This window comes from Carcharhinus amblyrhynchos, chromosome 26, assembly GCF_965287045.1.
Source record: "Carcharhinus amblyrhynchos chromosome 26, sCarAmb.v2.hapA, whole genome shotgun sequence".
Lineage (NCBI taxonomy): Eukaryota > Metazoa > Chordata > Chondrichthyes > Carcharhiniformes > Carcharhinidae > Carcharhinus > Carcharhinus amblyrhynchos.
Genome location: NC_137349.1, coordinates 22651691 through 22676136, shown reverse-complemented (window position 1 = coordinate 22676136; position 24446 = coordinate 22651691). Strand labels below are relative to the sequence as shown.

At 43.2% G+C, this 24446-nt stretch overlaps 1 protein-coding gene across 3 annotated transcripts in view; it reads left to right on the top strand.

The window, feature by feature from the left end:
- Positions 1 to 24446, top strand: part of nfic (nuclear factor I/C) — a 436701-nt gene that overhangs the window by 351618 nt on the left and 60637 nt on the right. For all 3 annotated transcript variants that reach the window (XM_080213184.1, XM_080213182.1, XM_080213185.1), the window contains one exon: positions 1842 to 1927. In XM_080213184.1, coding sequence (XP_080069310.1) covers positions 1842 to 1927 — 86 coding nt within the window. The remainder of the gene's footprint in view (positions 1 to 1841; positions 1928 to 24446) is intronic.

Below are 24446 nucleotides of genomic sequence, written 5' to 3'. Positions count from 1 at the left end.
TATACAACTTATAACTGACTGCTAGCTTTTCAGTCACTGAAGTCTGCTTGATTTAGAGCCAGACAATAATAGGACACAACATTTCAGTGAACAAAACTACAGACGTTAACATTTTAAGCATTAAGATAAAGGAAAAATGCTGCGGAGGCTGGAATCTGAATCAAAAGCAAAAAGTGCTGGAAAATCTTAGCAGGTCTGACAGCGTCTGTGGAGAGAGAACAGAGCCAACATTTCAAGTCTGGATGACTCTTCGTCAGAGCTGACGAACATTTCTGGCCAACATTACTGGAAAATGTTCTGGCCAACATTTAAATGGCGCTGAACCAAATCTCCATTCACAACAACAGGGCCGGAGAATCCTATCCAGGGATGAAATGGGAGAATCCTGGTCGTTGCTTTGGTCTTAAAGGCTGCTTTACTTTAATTAATTTTCATTTTTCTTCCAGTCTGCCTGCTTCCTGCCTTCAACTTTATATTTACAGCTGAGAACAAATGTGTTGGTGTCTACATGAAATAATGTAAAACTATAGCAAGAAATTACATTTTTTCTGCAGTTACATTGCTCATTAAACATTTCACTTTGAGAATTTATGGGGAAGTCTTTGCCCTTGAAATTCAGTAGGATTTCTCCCAGTCTCCTGTTATAATTTTGTTGGGAATCAGTGGAACCTGAGGGAAATTCTATTCATTTGATTTGATTTATTAGTGTCACATGTATTAGTATACAGTGAAAAGTATTGTTTCCTGCGCACTATACAGACAAAACATACCAATCGTAGAGAAGGAAAGGAGAGAGTGCAGAATGTAGTGTTTCAGTCATAGCCAGAGTATAGAGAAAGATCAACTTAAGGTGAGGTAAGTCCATTCAGAAGTCTGATGGCAGCAGGGAAGAAGCTGTTTTTGAGTCGGTTGATAGCTTTTGTATCTTTTTCCCCAAGAAGATGGAAGAGAGTATGTCGAGGGTGTGTGAGGTCCTTAATAATGCTGGCTGCTTTTCCGAGGCAGCAGGAAGTGTAAACAGTGTCAATGGATGGGAGTTCATGGAGTTTTTAAACCTGGTTATAGTTTCTGGGGATTCTGCAAGTTGAGCAAAGTTTATTTATTTATTAGTGCCCCAAGTAGGCCTACATTAACACTGCAATGAAGTTACAGTGAAAATCTCCGAGTTGCTGCACTCCAGCATCTGTCCGGGTACACCGAGGGTGAATTTAGTATGGCCAATGCACGTCTTTCGGCAGGGCAACATGAACAGCATTTGTAAAGTTTAGTCCAGAGATGTCAAATGGCATGAATGATGGTTTCAGCAGTTAGGGGAAATGATGTTGGAATCGAAGCAGCAAAGGGGGTATAGAGGCTGATTTAAACAGTGTTTATGATGGAGAGGACAGGGAATCAAGATTTCAGCTTGTTAAATGTTTATTTTAAAAATTACTTATGTCAAAAGGTCATAAGACTGTAGAATTCACTACCCCAGAGCATGGCGGGTGCCATGACATTGAGTAAATTTAATGAAAAGGAAGACAGATTTTTAATTAGTAAGGGTGTGAAGAGCTATGGCAGATGGAAAGTGGAGTTGAGGGCGAGATGAGATCAGCAATGATCATTGCAAATGGCGGAGCAGCCTCAAGGGGCTGAATTGCCTTCTGCTCCTAGTTCTTATGTTCTTCTGTATATTCTTACAATGTAAATATTCTCCAAATGTATTTTTTTTATTTTTTGTATATATAAATACAATTGAATTATTCCTTTATGCTCAAATATCTTCATTACAGCAACGTAGCTAATATTAATGCATTATTATGGATCTATCCGTTGCTTCTAACATTGTTATTTCATTTCAGCCTACACGACACCTGGCACCCCCCCAGCTAATCGTTCCTTTGTGGGAATAGGACCAAGAGATCCTGGCAGCCTTTATCAGCCACAGGTATTGTAGCAGGTTCACTATCACTGGCAGTTTTATGTAATCAGTTAGTTTCCCTTTCACAGGTAGATCATTTTAGCTTTGAAAACGCCGTTGAAAATCATGATATACTGTTATATTTAGAAAGTGCACCATTCCAAGAATTATTCTCTAATCTGTCCAAGCAGGTCTTTAGAGAATAGGTTCGTTTTTCTTGGCCCACGATGCTTCTAACCGATTTATTATCTATTTGCTTTTGAAATATCACTTGTAAGTGATAGTTTAAAGTATTGAGTGCAGAAGTGATAACAATGGCGCAGGTCACAGATGACCTGTCGTAAATCACTTAAAGAATCTGATTCCGTCCATGTGAACGTGTAACCTGTGTTTGTAAGTAGGATTTGATAAAATGTATAAACCCATTGAAAAACTCATATCACAGCTTGTCTGAATAGTATACATGAAGTTATATACTTAGCCCTTGCAAGTTATTTTTCAATATCTTGGGCAAGATTTTTCAGCCATGCTTGCTCCCAAGGCCGAAAGTTCCTGCTGAGGTCAACAGACCTTTGCTTGTTTCCCACCACCTCCCCCCTCCCCCCCGCCGCCCCCCACCCCCAACTTGCTACGATTCCCGTGGTGGACAGGATGGGAAAATTCCATCCCTTGTCTCGTCCTCAGAATCTGGGACACTTTTTTAACTTTATCAAGCTTACTGCAGCACTGATTAAAATAACATCTGAAACAACCTTCACCGCTTGTATTTAAGGATAATTTTACAGAAGATCACTTGAAGTGTGGAGCATCCTTAGATAAGAATGTAAGTTACAGAGTTGGCCCTCCAATGTTAAACCCTATCTGCTATACTATGGCCTAACCTATTCTGCTGCTATACTCTATGATCAAGGCCAGAATTCTCTAACCTCATCAGTAGCAGGATGTGTAAGACTGGAGAATTCTGATCAAAGTCTTGCAAAGTGACCTCTTTATCTAGTTCTTTAAATACATTAAAATACTGTTTATTATTAGGTATATTACTTTTCCTCATAAATGAAATGTAGAACATGCATTCTGATCTGAATATAGTGTACAATATCTAATTTTGCATATGTTTCTAAGGTATCTTTTTATCACTTCTTGTTTCAAACCCAATTGTTGAGCAATCCCAACATTTGAAAACAAAAAATAATCTTTCAGGAGATGGAAACATAGAGTGACCAGTGAATCCACCAATTGTATATTTAGGTCCATGTACATCAGAAGAAGAGATGTTCCTGAATAAATAACAGTATTCTTCTAAAGAAATTGAAATGGATTGGCAGTGTGGATTTTGGGATGATATGAAAAGTAGCCTGGCAGCATTTACTATGGAGGCTTGCACTTGCAAGTGTACGGAATTGGAGTCTGTGGAATTGTACCAGGAGTTCATTCTTTCAATATTAGTAAAGGAAAAATAGGAGTGACGGGTACACAATTTATGCAGTTACCCCTTCACAAGGGTTAGTTTTTCAGCTGCAGGAAACCCCAGATCTCTAATCTTTTTATTCACTTGTTGACTTATTTTTCAACAAAGATCTATAGACCCAGACTAAACGGCATTCATTGTCTTAGGGACTGCCTTCCTTCTCTAGTTTTTAAATGTGAGCGATTTTCTATCTAAGCTAATTACCCAAATGTTTGTAATGTTCTGGAGTGAAGGTTTTCTTCGAATTATTCCTGTTAAAGTTTTTGTTTAATTGTCCTGTCCAAACCTCGACCTGCCACTTGAATCATGGCAAGGCAAATGATCTAATTTGTCTACTTAGTAGAAGATTTCTCTGCTGCTGTGGAGTGGGTTAGGGATGGAGTTAAGTAAGAAGCTGTCTTGTCGTTAGATCTTAAAAGAGGCTTAGGCCTTGTCTGTCACCAATTAGGTATCTCTCAGACTGCTCCACCATGGGGGGAGTGGGGCTGCAAAATGTGACAAGTCATTCAAATGTCCATAGGCTTTGGTGGGACCATAAAACCCACTAGCCAGAATTTTCTGGTCAGTTGAGGGACCTCGGGGTCCTTGTGCATGAGTCGCAAAAACCCAGCTTGCAGGTGCAGCATGTGGTCAGGAAGGCGAATGGGATGCTGGCCTTCATAGCAAGGGGGATTGAATATAAAAGTAGGGAGATCTTGCTGCAGCTGTATAGGGCATTGGTGAGGCCGCAGCTGGAGTACTGTGTGCAGTTTTGGGCGCCGCACCTGCGCAAAGATATTTTGGCCTTGGAGGGAGTGCAGAGGAGGTTTACTAGGCTGATGCCGGAGTTGAGCGGGTTGAGCTATGAGGAGAGGCTGAATAAACTGGGCTTGTACCCGTTAGAGTTTAGAAGAATGAGGGGAGATCTCATTGAGACGTATAAGATGATGAATGGGATGGATAGGGTAGAGGTGGAGAGACTCTTCCTGCTCAAAAAAGACAGTAGGACTAGGGGGCACAGCCTCAAGATAAAGGGGGGGGCGGTTTAGAACGGAGTTGAGGAGGAACTTCTTCACTCAAAGGGTGGTGAATCTCTGGAATTCTCTGCCCGTTGAAGTGGTGGAGGCTGCCTCGCTAAATATTTTTAAGACGCGGGTTGATGGGTTTTTGATAACAGAGGGGATTAAGGGTTATGGGGAGAGGGCGGGAAAGTGGAACTGAGCCACGACAGATCAGCCATGATCTTATTGAATGGCGGGGCAGGCTCGAAGGGCTAGATGGCCTACTCCTGCTCCTATTTCTTATGTTCTTATGTCAATTTAGCATTGCTAATCCACCTAACGCGCACATCTTTGGAGTGTAGAGGGAAGCCAGAGCATCTGGAGGAAACCCATGCAGACACGGGGAGAACATACAAACTCATAAAGAGAGTGACCCAAAGCCAGAATTGAACCCAGGTTTCTGGCGCAATGAGACAGCAGCGTTTACCACTGTGTCAATGTAATTTTCTTTTGCTATTTACCATTTCAAAACCTTTCATAATTCTACGAACTCAAGAAGAAATTGAGGAAACCAAATTGTGATCTTCAAGAAGGATGAGGAGGCAAAGAAAAATAGTAGATTAAAGAGATGAATCAGAATTTTAAAATTAAAGAAAGATAATTGAAAAAATATCATGTGAAACTGAGGTGACATACCATTAAGAAAGTAGACTTTTTAATTTTGCAATGGATATGTTGACCAGTTGGTTGAACATTGCAGTGGGATTGCGAGGATCATGCATTCCATTCTTCCTGCTTAACAGATCCTGTTAATTCAGCCCTTCAAAAACACAGGGTTGGATTTTTCACTCACCCACCCACCCACCCTCCCCTGTGGCATGTTTCGCAGTGACAGAGGCCACTCCCTATTGGCCAGCAGTGGGATCCTTGATCGCACTGCTTTCTACAGGGTTTCCTGTCCTATACATCCTTCCCCTTCAACGCTAGGGATCTGCTATTGGCAGGACTGGCAGATACCACCAGCCAGAAAATTCTAGCTGGCGGGCTTCATGGTCTCACTATAGTCAATGGACATTTGAATGGCTTGCCACCTTTTCAGCTTCTGAGATGAACAGAATGAATGTTTTTTGTGAGGATCTGAGGGCGACCAAGGGATCTCCTCGTGTGCTCAGTGTTCAATTTTATTTGATAACATTTCTGTGCAATGTCTTGACATGTTTTACTACATTAAAAGTAGAATATGAATGCAAGCTGCTGTTATTTCTGTTGGTTGCCTCATTGTTTCAAAGTTCTGTCTTCTGCTGATTGTTGATTGATAATACAATGGAAATTCACATCACCATCTGGTGGCAAAGACAAAGCTTTCCCTCTTTCTGTGAGAGGGCTGACGGAGATTGTGTCACAGTCTAGGGTGTCTGCCAGCAATAAGAGAATGTGAACTGCATAGCACCATAGTTTCCTCTGGGTGTTAATTTTGCCTAAGGATCAGACTGAACAGAGCAGCAAAATTGGTAGGCAGGAATCATTGAGATTCCCCCATTCCTACTGTTACTCTGAGTCTTGCCTCAATGGTAAAGTGTGCATTTGAGAAAAATTAGCCAGAAGAATTGCTTTTTCAGATCTTGTTAAATTCCAGTCAGGTTATGGTGATGAGAAATTGTGAGGGGATATAGAGCGATAAAATAAAAACTGAATTTGCAAGAACTGTCGCGCCTTATTTGTGACATAGTCATGTGTCAGTTACACATTAATGGAATAAAAGTCTTTCATAGTCAGGTATGCAACAGGATATGTCCAATTATTAGACTTCCCAGAGACCACATATTATCTTGCTTTCATTCTCAACAATCAAACATGACACAGTTTTTTGAAGAAGGAAAGATGGATAGCTCACTGCTTGAAGATATGGGCTATGAAGAGCAAGCAAGGCTGACTGCAAATATTTACTTGTAGGGATCAGACACACCTATGCACATGGGTGAAATATGACCTTCACTGAACAGGCAAAAGCAAGGCTTTAGATGTTTGAACAGTGAAAAGTGTGGGCGGGGTGAGGTGGCGGACAGGGGCTTTGCAACATGCCCAGTGAAAGTTGAAAACCTGTATTAGTTTGCAAATGAAGAACAGAGAGAAAACACAGGTCAGGAGACTGATGGTGCATAGAAGGCAGTGACAACTGCAGGCAGGAAGAAATTAAGTGGAGCTGGGTCTTGTTGTGCAGGAGGTTAAAGCCCCTTGTTCTGTAGGTTTTTATGACTACCAGTTTAAAAAAAAAGTGATTTTTGTTGTGCAAAATGAATTCAGTATCAGGGATCATTGAAAATTTCCAGTGCCTATTGTAATTATTCATGTAACAGTCCATTGACTAAATTAACAATCAAAGAACTCTTCATTTGTTTATGTTCACTTTTGTCTAAAAGATGCATGCTTTCACCCTTATAGGGATTGAAAAATGGCACTTCCACAATATAAATAAATATTAGACTAAAGGAAGCATGACTTTATTGTGATGCTTGAATCTCTGTAATGTGTGTCTTATTAAGAATAGAAAATCATCATAGAGTCCCTAGCGTACAGAAGAAGGCCATTCAGCCCATTGAGTCTGCACCGACCATAATCCCATCTAAGCCTTATTCCTGCAACCCTTTGTGTTCTACCATGTTACCCCATCCCCGACACTAACTGAGAATTTAGCATGGCCAATCAACCTAACTTGCATATCTTTGGAATGTGGGAGGAAACCAGAGCATCTGGAGGATACCCACATAAACACAGGGAGAATGTGCAAACTCAACACAGACAGTGACCCGAGGCTAGAATTGAACCTGGGAACTTGGCACTATGAGACAGCAGTGCTAACCACTGTGCCACCCTGAACATACATTCAACACTGTTGTCTCATTAACATTCAAAGGACTTGTACTAAATTATCTTCCCTATCATTTGAACAGATTTATTAAATCATTTTTTTAATTTAATTCTCCTTTCTGGCCCAGTTTTTGCAAATGTTGTCTAATTCTATCTAAATATCATCACATTTTCCTTTTTTTGGAATTCTTTAAGGTTTAAGTGGACTTCCAAGTGGGGTGATGCAGGGTCACTATCGGTCATATTTTTGTCAATGCTCAAATGAAAGGTAGTCAATCAAAACAGGTAGAGCATTTGTGAAATGTGATTAATGTTTTAAACTGTTGGAAATACAACATTGCCAGGGATGGAGAAGGCATTTTGGTTGTCATATAAGAACAGTGGAAATAATTTTATTAAGCTGGCCTTGCTGTCCTCAATTTTCTCATGCCCCAGTTGAGAAAAACCATTTGAGCGTAAGAAATAGGAGCAGAACGGAAGCGATGGCAGAGTGTTATTATCCCTCGATTATTAATCCAGAAACTCAGCTAATATTCTGCGGACCCGGGTTTGAATCCCGTAATGGCAATTGGTGGAATTTGAATTCAATAACAGATATCCGGAATTAAGAATCTACTGGTGACCATGAAACCATTGTCAATTGTCAGAAAAACCCATCTGGTTCATTAATTCCTTTAGGGAAGGAAATCTGCCATCCTTACCTGGTGTGGCCTACTTGTGACTCCAGAGCTACAGCAATGTGGTTGACTCTCAACTGCCTTCTGAATAAGGGCAATTAGGGATTGGCACTGAATGCTGGTCAGCCAGCAGCGCCCATGTCCCACAAATTAATCAAAAAAAGGAGGAAGCCATCCTAGCCATTGAGCCTGTTTAGCCTGTTGAGCAGCTGATCTGACTGTGGCCTTAACGCCTCCTTCCCATTGCCCTTGAGCCCCTTGTAGCTGAAAAATCTGTCTAAAATCTGAAAAAACAGCCTTGAATACATCCAATAACCAGCCTCCGCTGCTGTCTGCAGAAGAAAATTAACAAGACCAATAACCCACTGAGAGAAGAAATTCACCCTCACCTCAATCTTAAGTGAGAGACCCTTAATTTTAAACTGTGCCCTCTTGTTCTAGCTTCCCCCTCAAGGGAAAATATCTTCTTAACATCTGCCCTCAGAAGCTTATATGTTTCAATTTGATCAGCTGAGCTTCTTCTAAATAAATTCCAATGAATGTAGGTCCAATCTGCTTAACCTTTCCTCAGAAGGATGAACACCACTGCACTGTGACTGGTAGTTCATCACAAGTGATTTTCTGGTCTCAAACATGCAACCTGTCACTTCATGGTGTGCACTCCATGGTCAACGGAATACATTTTCTCATCAGGCTGGGACTGATTGTTCTGTAATGATAAAGTAAGAATATCAAATACATATTTGTTAACTTATATAACAGAATTATTCACAGTGATACAAAAAGGCCATGCACATAGATTCATCCCTGCAGCAATAGTATATTTATTCACAAGAACTACGGAGATCTTTTAAAGGTATTGCAGGCAGGGACACTGGAGTTAATCCACTTGTAACCCAGAACAACGCTCTAGCTAGTTGTGGATTTTGGTATGTTGTGAATGCATATACACAGTTAATATTAACACAGCGTCCTTTTAAAACACAGCCTTTTAATCTCAGAACAGTCCCAGCCTGGTATGTTGTCAAAACATATACACAGTTAATATTAATACAACATACTTTTTAAGCACTGGATTTTAATCTCAAATAAAATCCCAGTCAGCTATCATAGTTTTATTGAATGATATCAGCACTGAGTATTATATCCGATGAAAAAACAACCCAAACCAATGCCTTTCTCCATCTAGAAGGACAATGGTAGCAAATTCATTGGAATACCACCATCTGCAAGTTCCCCTCCAAGTCACACAACATCCTGACTTGGAAGTATGTTGCCATTCCTGGGTAAACATTCTAGAACTCCCTCCCAAAAGCACCATGGGAATACCTTCACCACATGTTCTGTGGTGGTTCAAGAAGGTGGCTGTCCACCACCTTATTTCGGGCAGTTAGGACGGGCAATAAACATTAGTCTTGTCAGCAATGCCTACATCCCATGAATGATTTAAAAAATGGCTTGGTAAATAAATACAGAGGCAGTGACTTTTTCAACAGCCCACTGCCTTGTCACAGACCTTGATAGGTTAGTTCAGTGGCATGATGGTTAATAGCCAATTAGATTAGCTTGCTAATCCTTTGTAAGTGGACAACTGTCAGCAGACCATGTCACTCCTTGATAAAGATGCATAATTTGATTCTCAATCTGAAGATAGTTAGATTGCCAAGCATAGTCTGCTTGATTTGTTATGGCCTACCTTACTTGGTTGTAAAAATTTACAAATGGTAAGCTAAATATTTCTACATTATTCCTAATGTGCTAATAACTTCCAACCCAGTCCAATTTTTTTAAAAATCATTAAAAAAGGAGATAATCTGATGGCAGCTTGAAATATCTGCAGATTTTGGTTACCAGTTCCCTTCAGTTCCTTGGAGAAAGAGCTGTTCACATTTGGGGAGGTCATTGCTGTTGGGAAAACCCCAAAGGTAAAGATGCCTTAAGACATAAGGAACCTTTAAAGTAGAGCTGATCAGATATTAGGATGTATTAAAATATCAATATTAAGATAAATAGTGAAGTAATCCTGCCACCTGATAAATCATTTGTGCAGTTCTGTTTAGAATACAACGTGCAAATCTGGTTCTTACAGTATAATTGAAAACTACAGGGGTGGAATTCTCCCATCTGGGACCAAGTCCCATGGCGGGGTGAGCATGGTGAATATTTGCTGCTGCAGACAATATATGAGGCTATATCCTCAGGCCCAGCCTTATTAATTAGGCATCTGGGTGCTTTGCACCATCTTACAGGGTGGAGCAGGCTTGATGACTTGTTTCATGCCATCATATCTGGGTGCCATACTTAAAAAATGCCCAACATTACTGATCCACCATTGAAGAAAGATGATGGACCTCCTGAAGAATGAAGACGGACCTCCAGGAACACTCTGAGGCTGCAAAGTAAACCTCATCAATGACACTGAACCTGGAAGGTCCACCTGATAGATGCTCCATCCATCACTGCTATGGTGTTCCATGATCACTGGCAGCCTCCAACTCTGGCCACAGCCCCAGAGAGATTGGATTATGATGAATAATTTTGAAAATTGAACAGGTTCTCGCTGAGAAAAAGGTTGAAAGATGAGAAGATTGACTTTTTAAGATTTGTAAACAGACGAGATGATGCAATTCATAACAAGTTGGTTCACCTTGTCTGAAATATTAGAAGCAGAGGACAAGCCTCTGATTAAAAAGCCTAAATTCAAAGCTTGCCCATGATAACTTTAAGCTGGATTTTATGGGCATGCATATTGCTCACCCCTGAGCCAATTAAAATGTTGGTCGGCAACAACAAGGAAAATGTGGAACTTCTGCCCCTCACAAGAAGAGCTCTCTGAGTGGCTATCAGTTTTTGTAGTCCGGGCAGTGCCAGAGCTCAGAAGATGGGCATTGCCAAAAATACAGGCAGGCCAAGGCTGACAGCCCAAATTGATCCTGATCTTGGCTAAGTCAGGGATGTCAGACAGGAAGGGATCGGATACCTTTCAGCAGGGTGGGTGGGATGCAGACAGCAGGAGGGAGGGGTGTTAGTTTTTCAGTGCAGACAGAGAGGAAGGAAAGGGGTGGGGGAGCCCCTAATTTGCAAAGGGCACCCCCTGGCAATATACTCACTTCCTTCCTGTCCTTTTGAAAACATTTTTCAAAGAGCAGGCTGCCTACTCCCACCTACTGCCCATGCCAACTGTGTAACACCTTGAGCAGCGTAATATTGGGGTCAGTTGGCTTGTAAAGCATTACTTATTTATTTACATATGATGGGTGGGCTGCCGATTTTGGCACCTACCCAACCTCAGTATTAAAGGGAGAAGCTTGCGGGTGGGCAATGAAGTGATGGGCTAGCCACCCCTTATATTTTATGTACCATTCCTCCCACCACTGAAAATGCCTGGCAGGGGTCGATAAAATCCAGCCCCACATTCCAACGAGCCAGCAGTGGATTTACAGAATAGGTTCCCTAGGAAGATAGTGGAAGCAGATAGTGTTGATTCATTCAAAGACAAGTTAGATAGATTTCATTCAGAAAATAATATTTTGAGATGCGGTATATATGAAATTTGTGACTTGACATATACTAAGTGTTGCCTATCTGGAGAAACAGGACACGCTGGGTCTGTAGTTTCCAAAACTCAACAGCACTGGGGGATCTTCTCGCCTCATATCTGAGTCTGTTGTCAATGATCAGGTCGAGATTGATTGCCATTGTGTCCAAAAGAGCTGCCTCTGTCAAGATCCTGTGGGTAAGCCACAATCACAGAGAGACAAGGAACAAAATCCCATTATACAGTGCTCATGTTCAGTATCACAACATGTGCATTGTATAGTGATGAAGCAAGAAATATACATTTCTGAGGTTGTCGTGCACCAGGAACATCTGCTCTACAGTGCTCACCTCAAGCTGTCCGATGAACTCCAGATGGAAACTGAACAAACATGAACAAAAACAAGTGTCCTGGACACCAGCCAATGGCAGGATGACCTGAAAGCACACATGAGAGGTAAGACAATCCTTTTGCAGCAGAGGCCTGGGGCCTGGGTGGATTACCCACTCAGTAAGGAACAAAAGAGGCAGACAGAGCATGATTTCTGGCAATGATGCACTCTGACTTGAACTCAGACTTGTATCATTCCAGAGAAATTGATCCTGAGACCTTTTGGAAGAAATTACACCCACATGTAACTTTGGAAACTTAACCAAAGAAGAAACATCTTCTGCTCAGTGGTTCCCTCTTTTTGCTGTCTTATGTGTTTGAGCCATGTTATAAAAGCTGTAATCAATAGCAATGCAGTGCTGTACTTGTGTTGTTTGTGGTCAATAACAGGAGGTAGAAGCTCCAGTAATTGAAATCTCTACAAAGTGTCACCTTGCAGATCAGCAGATTTAATGAATAGCTTAGGAATACTAATGCCTGGACGTATGCCTCAATATGAATGATTAATATGTGTCTCCAATAAGTTTGATAGGTCTGCATCTCCATTTGAATGTGCAAGGAGTTTTCAGTAAACGGGAAATAGTGGCCCGGATCTTCCAGTCTTCGGATCATCGGAGACCAAACATATAACCCAAAATGCACATTGGACATCCCGTGCACTGACTCCTTGGGGATCACCTGGGCAATTCCCCTGCTTCTCACAAAATCTCTCGAACGTGAGTTAGAGTCGGAGACATTGGACTGTTCCGATTTAATTACCTGGATGGTTACCCAGGAAATGTTAAGACAGAAAATTCTCATCGAACTCCAGGGTAACCACAGGATTGTCTGGAGATGCAGAGCCCGATTTTACCGTTTTGATTCTAATCTGGGAGTGTTTCAGATCTGACTTTTAGAACTCATTCTCAAGTGCCCTCGTACGCACTCTGCCTGAAAAAAAAGCAGCGATTCTGAATCACACTGCACAGCCTGTGGGCCGGGCTTATCACGTCCAAAACACTGCTGCTCCGATTGGAGCCTTCAACTGCTTATGCGGAGTGAAAAAAAAGAAAACCGCTTCCCTGCCACATCGCTTCCAGGCCTGATAATGCCTCCCACCCACCCCCACAACATAACTACCCCCCTTATCCCCCCATCCCCTGCTACCCAGACTGATCTCAGCAGCCTGCCCCCTTTTATCCCCTCGATCGCACGCAGAGTGGCAGTGAACCCCATGCCCCCCTCCCCACCAGAGTCATCTGAGACACCTCCTTCCACACCCGCCAGACAGCCATCTGACCTGCCTCCCTCCCCCCACACCCACCAGAGAGCCATCTGACCTGCCTGCCTCCCCCCACCCCCACCAGAGAGCCATCTGACCCCCCCTCCCTCTCCCCCTCCCCCACCAGAGAGCCATCTGGCCCCCCTCTCTCCCCCCCACCCCCACCAGAGAGCCATCTGACCTGCCTGCCTCCCCCCACCCCCACCAGAGAGCCATCTGACCTGCCTCCCTCCCCCCCACCCCCACCAGAGAGCCATCTGACCCCCTCCCCCTCCCCCACCAGAGAGCCATCTGACCCATCTCCCTTCCCCCCACCAGAGAGCTATCTGATCCACCTCCCTCCCCCCCAATAGAAAGCCATCGGACCTGCCTCCCTCTCCCCACCCCTCCTCCACCAGAAAGCCATCGGACCCATCTATCCCCACCACCGACCTGAGTCAGAGAGCCACCAGAAGCTCGCCACTTACCCCGCCAGAAGCTGGAGCGCCCAGATCGGACCTTTGCAGATCATGTCTGTTTCGCACCGAATCTGGACGGGTGAACCTGATGGTAAAGGAGGAAGCGCCTGTAAGTTTGGACTTCAACACGGATAAATGTGTAGTCGTCCATTTTGGCAGAACCAATGGGACGAACGAGTACACTATCAAGGGCAGGAGTCTTAGTAGTGTTGAAGAGCAGAAGGATCTTGGGGTCCGGGTCCACAGGACTCTTAAATCGGCCTCGCAGGTGGAGGATGTGGTCAAGAAGGCGTATGGTGTACTGGCCTTCATTAATCGAGGGATTGAGTTTAGGAATCGGGAGGTAATGCTGCAACTTTATAAGACCCTTGTCAGGCCTCACTTGGAGTACTGTGCGCAGTTCTGGTCACCTCACTATAGGAAGGACGTAGAAGATATTGAAAGGGTACAGAGGAGATTTACAAGGATGTTGCCTGGACTGGGAGGCATGCCTTATGAAGTTAGGTTGAGGGAGCTGGGACTCTTTTCCCTGGAGAGACGAAGGTTGAGAGGCGACCTGATAGAAGTTTATAAAATGCTGAGAGGAATAGATAGGGTGGATTCTCAGAGGCTATTTCCCCGGGTTGAAATGGTCGCTACAAGAGGACACAGATTGAAGGTGCGGGGAGGCAAGTACAGAAGTGATGTTAGGGGTAAGTTTTTCACTCAGAGCGTGGTGAGTGAATGGAATCGGCTGCTGTCAGTGGTGGTGGAGGCGAACTCGCTGGGGTCTTTAAAAAGACTTCTGGATGAGTATATGGAATTTAATGGGATTGGGGGTTATAGATAGGTCTATAGATTGGTAGGTGTTGATGTGATCGGTGCAACTCGTGGGCCGAAGGGCCTGTTTGTGCTGTAGTGTTCTATGTTCTATGTCCTGCCCATTAAGTAAATTTAAATGCACGCAAATGTATTTAAATTGCCATCATGCCCGTTTCAGGCACAGTCCCAATCACGGCCATTTTAGGCATTTGTTAAAGGAGAAACAGGCGCGGAGGTGGTGGCAGATCATGCGACTTGCTTCACACCCGACTTTACCAAGTTTTTGCACATGGAAACAGGCACAATTCAATGGTAAAATCGGGCCCACAGACTAAAGACGTGAGACCTCTGAGCTAACTTTCGCCTGTTAAGCTTCACAATGGTGGTGGCCAAAAGCTTAAGATAAATGTAAATTACTGCAGATGCTGGAATCTGAATCTGGTCTTCAGCTCTGACGAAGAGTCATCCAAATTTGAAACATTAGCTTGTTCTCTCTCTACAGATACTGTTAGATCTGCTGAGATTGCCCAGCATTTTCTGCTTTTGTTTGAGGCCGAAAGCTTATTTATTGCATTATCCATCTGTTTATCTGTTTATCTTTCTGTCTATCTGTCTCTGTATCTATTTCTCTATCTACCTATCTCTCTCTCTGTCTCGCTCTCTGTATCTTTCTCTCTCTCTCTGTCTGACTCTCTCTCTCTCTGTCTGTCTCTCTCTCTCTGTCTGTCTCTGTCTCTCTCTCTGTCTCTCTGTCTATCTATAAAGCTCCACATAATTTCAGTGCATCAAATTTTCTCAAAAGCACAGAAATATAATGCATAATGGCAGCAGAGGATTTGTTAATTTAATAAATTTAAATGATTAGAGAAAATCCTGTATGAATTAAAATGCATAATAATCTTGTTGAATTAGGGACTTTGACATATCTGATCTGTTCAGGTGCTATTTTTGATCTTTCAAAACCACTTTTTCCAATTATCAAAGCCTCTCAGGCTGAGCTTTTTTTCAGTCAGGGCAGCAGTTGGTTACATAACCTGGCGATCCAAAGGTACACTTTAGTGGAATGAGCTTTTCTTCCTCCACTTAAAACTGGCACTCTGCCATAATGAAGTATATCAGCAGTAGCTGTGTATCCAAGTGATAAACAATGCCTGGGATACAAAGCCACAGACATTAAATGGGGAACCAAATATTCTTCTATCTCTGCTGCCGGATGATCTACTCCTAGCTACTGATGCTGCAAGGTTGTTAACAGTCCCAACTTCAAAATCGTCAAGCAGACTTGTTCTACATTAGCTTCAGGATACTCAAACCATGCAAGAAATATCATGAACTTAATGAGAACACTCAGTCAATTAAAAAGGGACTATAATCATTGGATTAGTATTAAATGCAAGCAGTGAGTAAAGCTGCTGCTTCTACAATAAAGGTTAGCCTATTGAATATTTTTCAGATAGCAGTCAGGTTGTCTGCCTTTCAGATGGCTTGTTGGCTTACATTTCGGGCTTGTCTATCACCAAAGTGTTTTCTCGCAGTCAGGGTTGAGTGTTAACAGTTCATGACGAGGTGAACAGACTGGATTCTAACTCGACCAAAGGATGCCATATGCACGCACATTTTCTTGAAAGCCCACTGCTCAACCCTGTGCGGCCTCCCAGTTGAAGGAGGCTCCAGGATAGTAAGTATGAGCGGAATTTATAGTAAATTAATCTTACACTGTTTCAGTAGGACAATGAATCAGGATAGAATTATCTTTCCCCAAAGTCCTTTACGAAAGAAAGAAAGAAACACAGTTGTATACAATAATCATCTAGAAATGTCCAGAGTATTTTAAAGGTTAATTTTCTTCAGTCTAAAATCCACTGGGCATTTATTTATCACAAGCCGGGAAAATTGAGAAAGAAATTTGTGGAATTCACCATGCTGGTTGCACAATGTATTTTGTGGATCATTAGGGAATAAACCTTCAGGCACCAGCTGCATTCAACAACATTGGGCTCGCAATGCTGAGACTAGCCATCTGTGTCCTCTACAACACTCTTGCATAGTCTTACACAAGAACTCAGTAATTTTTTATGAGGCATTCATAGTTTATGCATGATAGTAATGTAGGTACCGCACAGTCATCTGCATGTTAATAAGCAATCTCAGGGTTGCGCCACTTTTGGGCCTGACAGAAGTGTGGGCAGTGTACAGATGTCTGCATTTTAATTATCTGCCACAAGGCTGCATCATTGCTGTACATAAAGTATGAGCTGCTGACAAATAATTAATGAGGCTACACAACCCGAAAGTTTGACATTGTAAAACAAAGGCCTGTGACCTGCTCACAGTGCTTTGTCCCTGTCAGATCCAACAAATATATCACAGAATCACAGAATTGTTATGGCGCAGAGGGAGATCATTTGGCCCATTGTGTCTGTACCAGCTCTCCAAATGAGCATTATGACTCGGTGCCATTCCTCTGCACATTGTTTCTATTCAAAGAATCATCTGATGCCTTCTTGGTTGCCTCAAATGAAGCTGGAGGTTCTCAGGTGATGGCAACCGGTATTGCCAGTCCTCCCTGTCTTCTTTCCCCTGCCTTTGATCAATAAACCTCCAGTTTTCATCATAGTTTGGAAAAAACTCCAACCCATGTACACTGCAGGGGTAAATTTAAACACCTGCCCAAACCAGTCTAATACGGAGTAGGCAGAGTAACCACACTACCACCCGACTGTCAAAGTGGGAGGCAATTCTAACCTCAGTAACATTGAGCTGGTAAACGGCTGAGTTCCCAATGGGTGCTGGCAGGACATCTACCAAACCGAGGGCTCCAAAGCAATCATGAGCCAGGGCAAGATGTAAAAGTGAGTGAGGGGAGCCATAGTATCTTTGCATCATCTACAATCTATTAATGGCATTGGAAGTTACAGATAGTCCTGTGGCTTGGTAGGTATAGATGTGATCAGCGCAACTTGTGGGCCGAAGGGCCTGTTTGTACTGTAGTGTTCTATGTTCTAAAAAAGCATTTTCTTGGCTCCATGTTTATTTTACGCACTGATAATTTGACCGCTTAGAGACTGGAGCTAGTGGGCAGAGGAATTCACTCTGCTTCCTTCTAAATGTCCATTAAAAGGAGTACACATTGTCAAGGCTCAAAATGTGGAAATAGGGAAGAAATTGGTTCCTATGAGAGGCATTTTGTCAACATCATGGAGTTGCTTGTGGCGTAACCAGAAGTGTATAACACCTCTGTTCTCTCTCTCTCTCTCTCTTGCTGTTTCCCATGAATGTATAATTTAAATTTAAAGTTCTGGTGCAGAGAAGAGGTAACTTGCCCCCTCACGTGGCCGAGGTAGCTTGCTCGTAGTGAAATCTGCCATCAATTGACGATGCTGCAGCTATGGGTGGTCTGTAAAAGGGCTGCCTTTAAACAGGGGAGCTCTGCATCATCACAGCCAAAACTTCCCTACACAATTCCATTGGCATTGACAGAGGGATTCTGTCAGAGAGTCAGTGCAGACTCAAGGAGCCCAATGGCCTCCTTCTACACTGTACTGATTCTATGCATGGAATTTAGTTATTGAAAAGATATTTTTCTGCTATTTCAGGCTTGTACAACCAAGCATTTATTAAAAGTTTTTACAAATTATATTACTATTAACATAACAGGGGCAATTCTACATGCCAGCTGCACTGCTCTAGCAGCGCAGTGGGCCAGGAAACATCAGCAGATGCTGTTTAATCGGCTCCCCACTGGGCGCCACAGCCTCCATGTGTCTCCAGGGCCCTGATTTCTGGCATCTTCAGCTCCAGTGCAGAGCTGATTTAAATATTATAATAAGAATTTTAATCTTATTAATGGGCCCAGGACTGGAAACCTACCTCCCCACTCCAGCTAGGAGTGGTTCACTCCAGCGGGGTTTACTACAGCTTCCCACTAATGGGGAGTTGGCAGCCCAACCCACTGGAATGAAGGGAAGCCATAGAGACCCCCCTCGATGTCAGGGGTAAGGAGAGGTGTGCCCTGGACATTGCCTGTCTGGCTGTGCCAGCCTGGCCCCTGGCACTGCCCAGGGGCAAAGTGGCAATGCCCAAGTTTCATCTTTGTACTCCCCACCGGACATCACGCAGTGTCAAGGGAGCAGGGCCAGAAGGACTGTGGGGGGAGAGGTCAGGACTTCTGGGTGACGTTCAGGGAAATTAGGGCTGGCTGAGAGGAGGGACATCGGGAAAGGTCCAGGAGGCCAGTGATCAGAGAATGGGGTGGGTTGCATGGCCAGCGGTGTGGGTTGGCAGGACTGGCCAGCAAACGAGCTGACCGGCAGTCGGGAGGCAGGCAGAGCAGGGCTACTGCGCTTGCTCTGATCTCCACTTTGATAGATCAGCACAGGCGCCAGCCACTCCAGCAGGAAGAGGCCCCACCCCTCGATTTTCAGTGCAAATCTCCCTGAGGCACTCTGGTGCACAGTGTGGGAGAAAATCCCACATAAAAAACCCAGCAGGATTTACTCCAGCTTTTACACGAATTCAGCAATTAGAATTTTTTTGGGAGAATCTCAGCCAACATCTTGAAATCTGTTTTGCTCCAAAAAACTGAAATTACACAATTTCTATGAAACATCATGACAGGCCTTTCTCATGACTGGACTAAGCAAGACTGAATTATGATCAAATAGATAATATGCACACAACAGCTAAGTAATTATGTTTGAATCTCATTGACTACTTAATGGTTTCTTTTTAAATCATCGATAAATTGCCCATTAGTGTCGGGGGAGTAGGGGGGGTAAATAGGTGAGGTTATAGGGATAGGGCTTGGGTGGGATTATTGTTGGTGCAGGTTCGATGGGCCAAATGGCCTCCTTCTGCACTGTAGATTCTACGATTCAGTCTGATAAAATAATCTCTTGAGATAGACATTTTAATTATTAGCAAAACATAGATGCCAGCAATGGGAAAATGAATTACGTTGGAACTCAAAAGGTTAAACCAGGCTGTTTCTGTTGCCTACATTTTGTGCTCAAACATTGCTTCCGGCTTTATGGTTCAGTCCTGAGTGCCTGTATGGATTTTTCCTGACACGGACGTGTCATGGCAGGAGACAATTTGCAGCCAGGAAGGACTTTGACATAACATATAGTCTTGTCTTTGATCAAGGGCTACATTCTGCATGAGCATAAAATTCATTAACCTTTCTTCCAGCAGCCTTGAAACAGCTGAGAATGCAGCACACTAACAGATATATTTCATTCATCCTGCACAGCATAAAAATCCAATCCGTTTCCTATATCCACCAAATCGTTTTCTGTGATCTGAGCCGTTCATTTTCACCCGAGTGCTCCTATTGAGTATGGTTCTGTCAGTGCTATATTAATCGGACTAATTAGATACAAACACTGGTCTCCTAAAACACACATCAGTGGTTTTCTCCATGTGGATACTAATGATCTACTTAGTCACTGCTTCCCCTCATAATTTATCTCTCTTTTAGTTAGCAAATTAACAGCTTGCAGACGTTTAATTAATAATCATAGTAGAAGATTTCAGGTTTGGTGTTTTTCCAGAAACTTGTATATTTGTTTCTTGTGGTGAAAAGCTGCTTAGGGTGATTTATTCTGAGGTTAGATGTTAATAGTTTGTTAGTACAGTGGGGCTTTTTTTCTGAAGGACAACTGCTACATAATTATAATTGTGGCTAAGCTGAAAGGTCAAACATTCCAATTTGAGTCCAGCAAACCCATAGTTTCTGGTTGAGATTACATGCAGCTCATTCGGGATTTTGAACGCGAAGACTGTGCCACTGTTTATCTCGTTCCAACATTTTTCTTGGGTTCAGCTCTGAGTGAGAAAGACATGACCAAACACTAGTAATGATTATTTATTATGCATCTGGATAAAAGAACAACTGAAACCTCCCATTCCCTACCCCATACCACCCACCCACCCCTACCCCCCCCATTTAGGCTCCTTTTTTTAACATTGAATTTTAAAATCATATATATTTATTAAAAATTAGGCAACTGGAGAAGTGTTCTGAGTATAATTGTCTACTTTGGATCTGTATAAAAGAAAATGATTCATTCATGATTCATTGAATAACTGCATTTCCTCCTTCTTGTGACAGGAAGTTGGAATGGCATATGAGGGTCAAAGTTAAAGGACTATGAAAGGCATTAGGAATAGAGTGAAACATCTGATCATTCTCAGATTCAAAGGTCATTCGATCTTGCTTTTAGAATATGCAGTCGAAGCCTTTCTCATTGAGCTAGAATTAATAACTTCCAAACTCAGTTATACCATGAAAAATGCTTCCGTGTGGCCTTTTTATGTAGACAGGATGTTCCATTATAGCTGTTCACAATTTTTATTACACCTTGTTAGCAAGCAGAGATTAATTTTGGCATCCTTCCCACTGCAGCCCTTGATCCCAAAAGATGCCAGGTGGCATAATGATTACAACTGTACTGTGTGGATGTTCACTGTACTAAATGAAATCAGAATAGTGGTGTGCAGAATGCACATACTGTTCATGTTGATTGGATAATGATATAAATTGAAACAAAACGTGTGACTAGTTCTGAAAATTGCACCCGCTCAAAATTGCAGACAGAGCTAAATTGGGTAAATCCTTGCACCAGTCCCTCTCACCGTACCATAATTGGACCTGAGTTATCCTGTACCCTATTAATGTGTTGCAGGGAACAGACCAATTTCCTGGTGATCTGAGTGATTTGTGTGCCCAGACAGTAGTAACTGCATTGGGGATTTGGTGCAAATGTCAGCATGGGACTAACATCATGAATGGCTCAAACCGTTTAAAACCAGCTTGTACCTCTGAAAGGAGAGGTGCATTGTGAGTGAAACAGACACTGGCAGTCACGCAGAACGTGATTCTGACCTGGGAAGCATTGAAGAATGCCACACTCGCAGTCACCCACTTAATACTGGCACTGCATGCATCTTGGTGAATATTATAGAGGCAGGATCTGCATCTGGTGACACACTGATTAGATTGCAAGCAGGAAAAGAGAGCACAACTTGCAGGAAGATGAGGTCAAACGAGTTCAGTTGCACAGGGCTTAGATGAGCACTTTGCTAGGGCAGCCTAAAAACAAAAGCTGATTGTTGTGCACAACTAAATGCTTGGTGCATTGGAGCCTGCTAAAGAGGCTGAATTCACTGTTAAGGAGCATGGAAGAGTCCAGTGTCAGTTTGCCACAGGGCTTTGCACAGAGCTTGCAGCCCATCCTTTCCAGTGTTGCTGTGATGGCTGACTCTGTGCAAACACTTTCAGACCCAATCATGATGCAGCGTCCAATGGCAGATATCATAACTTCCACTGCAGCAGAATCAGAAGCCACCCAGTGTCTACATGCTGCAGTGGAAGCACAGCTTGCTTTCAGGCAGCCTCAGCACACTGCCACCATGACTGCGGATTACAGAGTGGCATGGGGGCTTGCAGGTGTCACAGCAATTCAACAACCTGTCCACTAACAGATTACTGCAGCCTTCCCCCTCAAAGTCAATTGCCCTATTGCAGCCAAGGATAAGCAAGGATAAGCAAAGGTACACAGAAGACAAGTTCTAAAGGTGATTAGGTGAATTGTGTATGCAATAATTTCATTTATATACTTGATTCAGAGTGTTTATTTTACGTTTTTAATGTTTGCGCTGTGGCCAAACAGATTCTGTGATCGGAATGATGACAAGGTATGGGACTTTTGGTGATTGGGAAATTGCTATTGCGGTTATTGGTATTGCATTAGGGTGACTTTTTCATTGATAGCCCAGCCAGAAAAGGATGCCTAGGTTGTCTGTTCCCTTCCTTGTCACCCTCTTTGTCCTCCTGCTCCTTCTCCTCAGCTGCCATGTAACTGGTGGTGAGAGCTGCCCCCTCATGGTAATGAGGTTGTGCAGCATATGCAGGAAACCACCCCGCTCCTTGACTTGTGCAGTGCCCAAGTGCTCCAGGGCTCCTGTAGAGCAGTACAAGCAGCAGGTCTGTTGTTTCAGTACGCCAGTGGTCTGCTCTGACAATTCTCTGTTGCAGCGTAGCTTTCACTTCACTTAAGTGTGGGCTGCATACCAGAGTCATCAACCATGTTGTCATTGGATAACCCTTGTCACCTAGTAACCGCCCATTGGCTTGCCAAGATGGCTCAAATACAGCTTATGCAATGGATTGTCACAGAATGAAGGGAGCATGACTGCTGCTAGGATACAGAACATTCATCTGTATAATTTGCTGCTGAAGTCCATACATTAATTGGACATTGAGAGAGTGGAACCTCTTTCAGTTCTGGTATGTGGCTGAGTTGATATATAGCTATTGCAAGTGAGGTTCATGCACTAAGTCACTGAAGGAAAGCCTGCAACCCTTCTGGTACCACATGCTTGGTCCACTTTCTTCCCTTTGGCAAGGAAGGATAAAATGTTGTTAGCTCTCACTGAGTAAAAACCTCAGTGAACTCCCTTAATCAACAGTCGATGACAACTGCAAAGTGTTGCAAAAATCTCCAGCCCCAACCTGGAAGGAGCCAGATGCTTAAAAATGCATCACCACGGTCAGACTCACTGTCAATAGATCCCTGCCGTTTTCTGAGTGTGAAATTGTGGCTGCTTGCAGCTGATAAAAATTTGGTGAGGACACTCCGGTGGAGAGCCAGCATTGCAGGGATCATGGGGCTGGCCAGTAATTGGGAGGCCATCAGTGCAGGATCATGCTCAGTTGCCAAGCTCAGCACTGACAGATCAGCGCATGCGCTGTGGCCCACTCAGTGTGCTGTTTTCAACCTCTCCAACAGGGATGGGCCCTGCCCCTAGTTTTTAATGATATTTATGCTGGTGGCCTCTGCAGTGCACAGAGTGTGGGAGATTCTTCTCTGAACTCCCACTGAAAAGATCCACGTGAATTATTCCAGTTTTCACGCAAATTTGACACTTTGAATGTTTTTGGGAGAATTCGGGCCATGGTGTTTTATAGATTCCAGCAAATGTCACAGATGTGAATTCAAAAGGAAAGCACAATCAAGTAAACTGAATGCGTTCAATGAGAGCGACTTCAAAGAAATATTTCAACATTTTAGCACTTTAAAAGCACAAGATCACCCTCGAAAATAATACTTCAATGCGCTACTCAAGCTCACACATACTTTGGGATTGCAAGAGTACAAATCTACTGGATTTACTGTTGAATCCTCTCTTCTACAGCTAATGTCATTTTCAGTCTTATTTTACAGTGATGCAGGTAAAATACTTCCCCAGAAAAACAACCACAGCTCCTACAGATTCCTATTCCAAGACTCATAAATTCATCCTATCACATGATTGAGAGTTACTTTGACTTTGTAAGAGTGTAAAATGGGTGATAACAAATCGGCAGCCCTGTTTTACATCTCTCCTGAATTTTTTATTTCCACTGAGGTGGTATTGTTGAAATAACACCTGGCTTTGGTGACGTGGTGGCACAATGGATAGCACTGCTGCCTCACAGCGCTAGAGACCCCAGGTTCAATTCCAGCTTCAGGTCACTGTCTGTGTGGAGTTTGCACATTCTCCCCGTGTCTGCATGGGTTTCTACTGGGTGCTCCAGTTTCCTGCCACTGTCCAAAAGTGTGTGGATTAGCTTGATTGGCTGTGCTAAATTGACCCTAGTATCATGGGGATTATCAGGGTAAATAGAAGGGGTTACGGGAATAGGACCTGGTTGGAATTGTGGTCGGGCCAAACGATCTCTTTCTGCACTGTAGGGATTCTATGATTCTAGCAATCTATGTATCAGCTGATCAAGAGAGCTAAAAATAAAGACAAAGAAGATTTCAGTTTCAGTTCCAGGTGTGTACTAACTTCCTGATCTCAATCTGTGCAACTTTGGAGATCCCACAATTCACTTCGATGCTCCTCATAGAATCCCACTGTACAGAAGGAGGCCATTCGGCCCATCAAGTCTGCACCGACCACAATCTCACCCAGGCCCCATCCCCACAATCCCATGTATTTATACTATCTAGTCCCCCGTCACTGAGGGGCAATTTAGCATGGCCAATCAACCTAGCCTGCACATCTTTACATTGTGGGAGGAAACTGGAGCACCCAGAGGAAACCCACGCAGACACAG